Source organism: Carassius gibelio, chromosome A25 (assembly GCF_023724105.1).
Source record: "Carassius gibelio isolate Cgi1373 ecotype wild population from Czech Republic chromosome A25, carGib1.2-hapl.c, whole genome shotgun sequence".
NCBI classification, from domain to species: Eukaryota; Metazoa; Chordata; class Actinopteri; order Cypriniformes; family Cyprinidae; genus Carassius; species Carassius gibelio.
Window position 1 is genome coordinate 5,764,703 of NC_068395.1, and position 6,769 is coordinate 5,771,471.

The window sequence follows — 6,769 nt, forward strand, 5'->3', positions numbered from 1 at the left end:
TAATATCAATAAAGCGTTTTATTTTGCACATTGCATTTTAGTAAAAGAATAGAAAAGCTAAGATATCACATTTGAAATAAATAAAACTTTTATATAAAAAGGATATGTAAAAAGAAAACAAACAGAGATTTGAATCCAGACTGAGTCTCTCGAATTGCACGTCTCTACTCACACATGCATTATCATACGCATCCATGGCGCATGTGAAAGTTGACAACGTATTCAGCATTGGTGCGCTGTACAGAGATGGCAAAGGGCTCAAAGGGATGGAAGGTGAATGCGACCAGTCTCCTGACCGCATGGTTAACGGGTCTGCCCAGCAGGCCTGCCTGGATCTTAAATTTCAGCAACCCAGAGTCCCTCGCGTAGAACCTGCAGGAGGAAAACAAAAGCAGTAGCAGTTTATTACGATGCCAAATCGCATGTCGACAGTAAGAAACCAGTGTGTCTTACAGCATAAGCAAACAGTTGTTTGGTACATCAGAGAATTATTGTAAGAAAAATTCTGGGAAATTTTCGTGAGCTCTCAGGAAGTGTTTTAAAGATCGCCTGTCACGGTATGAAATTACACTTCAGTTTCAAGATTTAACAAGGAAGTTGATGCAGACCTCACGCTGGGCCTCATTTTTCACTATACTGGGCATGCACTCCAGCCTCGTCTTTAGACTGTGCATATGTCTATATTTAAGCCTGCAAGGAGATAATAATAAAACTCTCTAAAAGTGACAAGTAAATACACAAAAATAATATTCCAATGAAGTGTCATTATTTGCACCAAAATATCTCACCATTGCACAACTTTTGATAAAAATTTCATTTCTGAGGTGGTGGTTTTAAGCTCAGTGGTACCGTATGGGATGATCGCCGCAGGTCTTTGGCCGTTCCATGACGGACACCCACTTGTCATCATAGCTGAAGAGGGAGAGGTCCAGATACGGGCTGCTGCTGTAGGACTGAGCACTGATGGGCAGCTGCCCGAGAAGCCTCCTGACCGCCTCTGTATGCCCTCCATATTTGGCATTCACAATAGTGTCTTTAAACCTGAGCGCAAACAAACCAGTCCATAAACCAGAAATGATTCTTTATTGAAGTTATTCGTTCAGCAAGGAAGTATTAAATGGACTTCCTATTCATCAATCCCTATAAAAAAATGATCTTGATTTCCACAAAGTTTCCTTCAACCTTCATAATAATAAAAAATGTTTCTTGAGCAGCAAATCAGTCTTCATGCCACACTGAAGACTGGAGTAATGGCTGCTAAAAAATTCGGCTTCACCAAAGAAATGAATAATATTTTAAAATATATTAAAACTGAAATGATTATTACTGTTTTTACTGTATTTTTAATTGAATAAATGCAGCCTTGGTGAGCATAAGAGACTTCTTTAAAAAAGAAGAACATAAATGGTGCATGAAAGAACTATGCCTGAATGAAGTTTTTCAAAAAGTTTCAGACCCTTTAAGCTTTGTTCGTTTTTGAACCTGCATTTGTGAGGTCTACATAATTAGGGTTTTTAATATCAAAAGGTGCCGGCATGAACGAGTTCCCACCCAATATGTTGAGTGGCACATTTACACTGAGTCACTGTTATAGCCTTTTGAGAGACAAAGTGAGAGAGGCCTCCTCTGGCTCAACCATCAATTGCTTGATATTTATATCTCACCTGCGCTGCACCTGACGGGCAAAGTTGTTGCTGGAAGCAGAGCAGGGGAACTGCACGGCCTCGCTGTGGAGCGTGGCATTCCGGAATAGGTCGCAGAAGTTTTCAAAAAGCTCCAGAAGTTTGTCGGAAGTATTCTCGAAAACCGCAATAACTTCAGTGGTAAGCATATTGTAAACCACAAAGAAAGAGGGCTAAAATGAAGAGGAGAATTGAGTAGTAAGGTTACACAATATTTTACTTCTGATCCACCAACCACGCAACACAAACCCCACCTGTATAAAGATTCACAACAACGAGTATTATATCTTACACTACCAGAGATTAGCGGATGACGCCAGCAAGGGCATATCTGATTCAATCTCCTGTTACTGCAGTGCATGTGGGTGAGCTGGTGGTTTGTACCTGGGAGGGGTCAGTGACCCTCAGCGTGACCACGTCTTCACTGGTGTACTTTATGAACAGGTGGTGTTCGTCCAGGAGCTGCATCTTCCACATGCGCAGCTGCCTGAGCTGATCGAAGAACTGAAAGAACCGGCGTTTGGCCATGGCGCTGCCGTCCTGCTCTGCCCTTCTCCACAGGTACACCAGCAGACGGTGCTTTAGGGAGTTGATGGTTTTCTCCTTATACAGACGGGAGAAACCGGGCTGGCCTTCAGCCTGGGCCTCGGAGTAAACAGCAGACAGTGTCAGCAGGTCATCCTCGTAACAAAAACGACCAATGGTGCGCACGTCAAGGAAGGTTCCTTCTGGTGTCACCTGGTTAGGAGTTACATTTTGTTTAGCAATTAAGGGGATTTTTTTTTTTTTTTTTTTTTTGTATAAACAGTAGAGAACAGTAGAGGGACTGGGACACTCAAGCCTACCAAACTAGATTAAAATGTGCTAATGAGCACAATGACAAAATAAATCAATTTAGTTCTTTAAACAAATATGTTAAAGTTTTAAGTATATACTGGACATATTTCAGAATATACATTTTATATATGTAATAATAAAAAAAATAATTTCGGTCTTTACTGGCATTTTTGCTATTCATATTTGGCCAAAAAAGAAATGACAAGAAACTACGTGATGGGATTGGAAAAATGACGAGGTAAATTCAAACCTGTGTTGCCTGCCTAAACAACATTTAAAATTATGTTTTAATGTCATTTTTATAAACAATTATGTCAATAACGTTTTAAATATATATCTTATAATGTTTAATATACATCATACTATCATATATACTACAGTATTTATAATATTTATGTTTCCCCAAAGATTTGAGAAATTAAAATACATTATGGAAAAATTTTAATTGTCTTACAATTTTTTTCTAATAAACATGTTTTTAAAAAAATTTCCATATTATTTTTTATACATATACTATAGATTAAATATGTACATTATAATATAATATTCTAAAGAAAATTAATTAATTAATTAATTAATTAATTTGCTACTTAATTGGCTTAATTGTTGGGTCCCTTGGGCACCATGGGCTGATAAATTACATTTATTTTGATAAACAATTATGCCAATAATATTTAAGAGGCTATTTTACTTAATACTTAAGAAATTTTTTTTTAAACTTATTTCTCTCTTTTTGGCATTTTATTTTCTGTTTATACTAATAAAAAAAATAGATAAATGGCAAGAAATTAAAGGTATCAACTGGATGATGTAACTGGAAAATTATGCAGGCCAAATTCAAACCTGTTGCATCAACGACAATCTGTGACTAACCTATTTTGATAAACAAATATGTCAATAATATTTTAAGACTATATTTTGTTTATATTTTTTAAATATACATCACTCTCTTTTTTGCCATTTTGCAGTTTGGGAAACAAACTGACAGGAAATGGTGAGGATAAACAGAAATAGAAAAACAAAAAATACAACATTTAAGACACCGTTCCAGGTGATTTGTGCTGTACAGTGAAGTCTTACAAACTTACCTGAAAGACATGTATGCTCTGTTGCTGCACAGAAAGCACCGCCAGTATATTTCTGTACAGGTACAGTCCCTGATTGTGTGACAGAATGATTTTGTCACACTTAAAAGTGCGGGTATCACACAGCCGGCCCGTGTGCAGGTCTATAATGTGCAGCGAGTAGTCCTCAAGAGGAGAGCGTGGGTTCGGGGTCACAGATTCATTGTTTCTATATACCTCGAAAAAGTGTGGATGAGGTTCTTCGGGCAAGTAAGCTGCTGAGTCGACGATCACATAACGGCAGTCGTCAGTGAAAAGACTGCACTCTCTATTCAAGTGCTCACCGTTGGAGGCCACATTGGTGATGTGGAGAAGGGAAAAGAAGCGTTCAAAGAGTCTGCCTCTGATGTTAAGGGAGCGCTGGTCATTCTCATTGGCCAGTGTTTCTCCCTTCTGACCCTGAAGAAGATCTTCAGCAGCTTGGCATCCTTGGTACTCATAGATTTCCAAAGAAGTCTGATCAGAAGAAAACGCAATAAAGCATCGTCCGTCAGGAGAGAACTTACGCAGGAAGCAGGGCGGCTTCTCTACATTCACCACTGTGAAGTTGGGGAAGAGGTTCTGGTGGAAGCACCGCACACGGTACCAATGAGCCCCGACTGGACCAGAGCAAATCCGACGCCTTTCTAGCCGGTGGACCACGTTCTGGTTTTGGATGCGTCTCGGCTTCAGAGTGGGGAAATCGTCCTCTGATGTAGTGTTGAAGTGAGCAGACATAATAACAGCTTTTCCACTGAAAATTAGGAATTAAAACATTAGAAGAAATAATAATAGAAATAATAATAATCAAGTTAATAAACGCAATGCATATAGAGCAGATCTTTCTACAAACTTATTTTACATAATATTTTATCTTTATATAACAAAAAGGCAGCCATGATAACAGCTTTACCACTGCAAATGAGAAATTAAAACATTACTGAAAGAGATCATGAATGCAAATCAGATTTAGCCGTTCTCCCTACAACATTTTATTATAAAAATACTGTATGTAACCTAATATAAAATAAAATAAATAAGCCAAAAGGCAGGCAGACAAATAAATGCAGAAATTGACAGACATTGCTCCTTAAAATTCATTTGTTGCTTTATTTGTTTTATTCTACATTAAAGCTTTAAAAGAATAAGCTCGTTTAAACGTGATTCATTTAAAACCTCAGTATAAACACATATCTTACCTGTATTTCCATTTAAATACTTCTCATGTTAATATTTATAACTCTCTGAGAGCACAGGCATGGCCAAGAGACAACCTACACCCGCGTCAAATAAAGCACATAAGCGAAAACCTTTGAAAAGGAGGTGTAATGCAGTATAAAAGTTTATTTTGCAGTGTAAACAAGTTCTGTACGTCTATACGCTGTCTAAACGCCGGAAGTAGATCGCACTCGGCGAGCTCTGAGTATAAACAGTGGACATGAGGCGCAGAGAGTGTCTGAGCGCCCCCTTCAGCAGCGGCGAAATAGCGCAACTGCACCTCTGGGTGAATATGTAAGCTCTGGGTATCCACACTGCTAATCGGTTTGTTTTTCTGAGGATATTATTATTTTCATTGACATACGAGCAATGATTTTGGAAGAATTCCCTGCTTAAAAACAGTTTAAAACAAACTAAACTAGACTGCTCTTCTCCCAACGTGGTCAGGGTGGTCTCTGAGCTGTGTTAGAATGGTTTTGGGCTCTTTTCAGAAGAGCCCAAAACTATCAGAATATGAATCAGAATTTACTTTTTTTTCTTTTCTTTTTTTAATGTCTTGCTCAAGGTTGGGTTTGTGCGCATGCTACAACACTGTTGAGCTGGTTTGCTGGTCTAAAGTGGTCTAGGGCAAGATTTAAACAGGTTTTTGAACACTTTCCATATGGTCTACATGGTTTTGCCCTGGTTCTATACTGTATGTTGGGGAAACATTGAAAGCATTAAGAGCCAGAGTGAGTAAACACAAATCTGTCATCAGCAAACAGAACACTGATCATAATCACAGCACTGAACATGTGAAATGCACTGGGATTGAGAAGGTTGTGAAGCTCTGTTGTGATGGGGACATTGACCAAAAATTATTACTAAGGAAGGCATCATTCTTCTTTTTCTTCTTGGTACAATATTTATAAAGATCATCTTTGTGTCTGATGTGTTATTGATCCTATGGTTTCAGTTGTTTTATGATGAGTTAAGCTGGACTTTATTGTTTGATTCAGCAGCAAAACCTTATAATAATCACATATTGTGTAAAATTACCTGATGAGCAATGCATTGACACACTAAAGGCTTTTAGCCGAAACACCTGTTTGCATTTCCCCTATTGTAAACTGGATAAAGAATCTTTAGAGTGCATACTGTGTTTTACAAGACAAACATAAGTTTGGCCAGGATAAGAGACCAGCATTTTTTTCAGTGGGGCTTTCTGAATATGGCACAAAAAAGAATCTAAAAAATCTTTAAGGTAGAATATTTTTTTTGGTCAGGGTTTGCTTGGCAAGAGGTCTAGCAAAAGGAAATTTCAAACTGATAATCAGGGACAAAGCACTTCCCATTTAGGCACCCATTAGCAGACAGATGAGGTCATCTCACTCTTTTGTCTTTCCTTTCTGCCATAGCAATAAATGACGAATACTCAAAACGGCTTTTCACTACAATGTTTTATATACCATTTGGACTTTGTAAATACACTTTTAATTCTGTATTCAATAGGCAAGCATGCCTGTCTTCCATAAAAAAAATATTAACAAACCATTTTTAAAATGTCAATTGACAGGGTAGTTCCACGATGATTAGGACAGAGGTCAATAAATCTTTACTGAACACCACTAATGGAGGTGCCTTTCAGGTACAGTTTGAAATTGTTATGGTGATGTTTTTTTGTTGTTGTTGTTGTTGTTGTTGTTTTAACTTGCAATATCTTAGGGTTTTTACAATTTATTTTACTTTAGAATCTTTATGGTTTTAGATTTGGTTAACTATAATTAATCTATCAGATATAAATTAATTAATTAGGTTATTTATATATATATATATATATGCATATGCATACAGGCTAATTCATACATGCATCTGTCTGAATAAGATTTGGATCTTAATCCTATATGCAGTAGTTCTGATGTGGAGCTCCAAAAAGGGAACATGAGATAA

General features: G+C 37.4%; 1 protein-coding gene across 5 annotated transcripts; it reads right to left on the bottom strand.

Moving 5' to 3' along the window:
• On the bottom strand, window positions 1–5,024 carry LOC127946699 (DET1 homolog). Of its 5 annotated transcripts, XM_052543414.1 has the most exons (7): window positions 4,822–5,013; window positions 3,608–4,376; window positions 2,067–2,420; window positions 1,665–1,855; window positions 850–1,041; window positions 609–690; window positions 196–372 (listed from the first exon to the last, which is right to left on the bottom strand). In XM_052543414.1, the coding sequence occupies exons 2-7, from the start codon at window positions 4,358–4,360 to the stop codon at window positions 337–339; spliced, it is 1,608 nt and encodes a 535-aa protein (XP_052399374.1). In that variant the 5' UTR covers window positions 4,361–4,376; window positions 4,822–5,013; the 3' UTR covers window positions 196–336. The 5 variants fall into 5 exon arrangements, 3 of the variants coding, with proteins under 3 accessions (XP_052399373.1, XP_052399375.1, XP_052399374.1); XM_052543413.1 differs by lacking the exon at window positions 609–690 and having other exon boundaries at window positions 1–372; window positions 4,822–5,024; XR_008151143.1 differs by lacking the exon at window positions 609–690 and having other exon boundaries at window positions 242–372; window positions 789–1,041.
• Window positions 5,025–6,769: the final 1,745 nt, after the last annotated feature.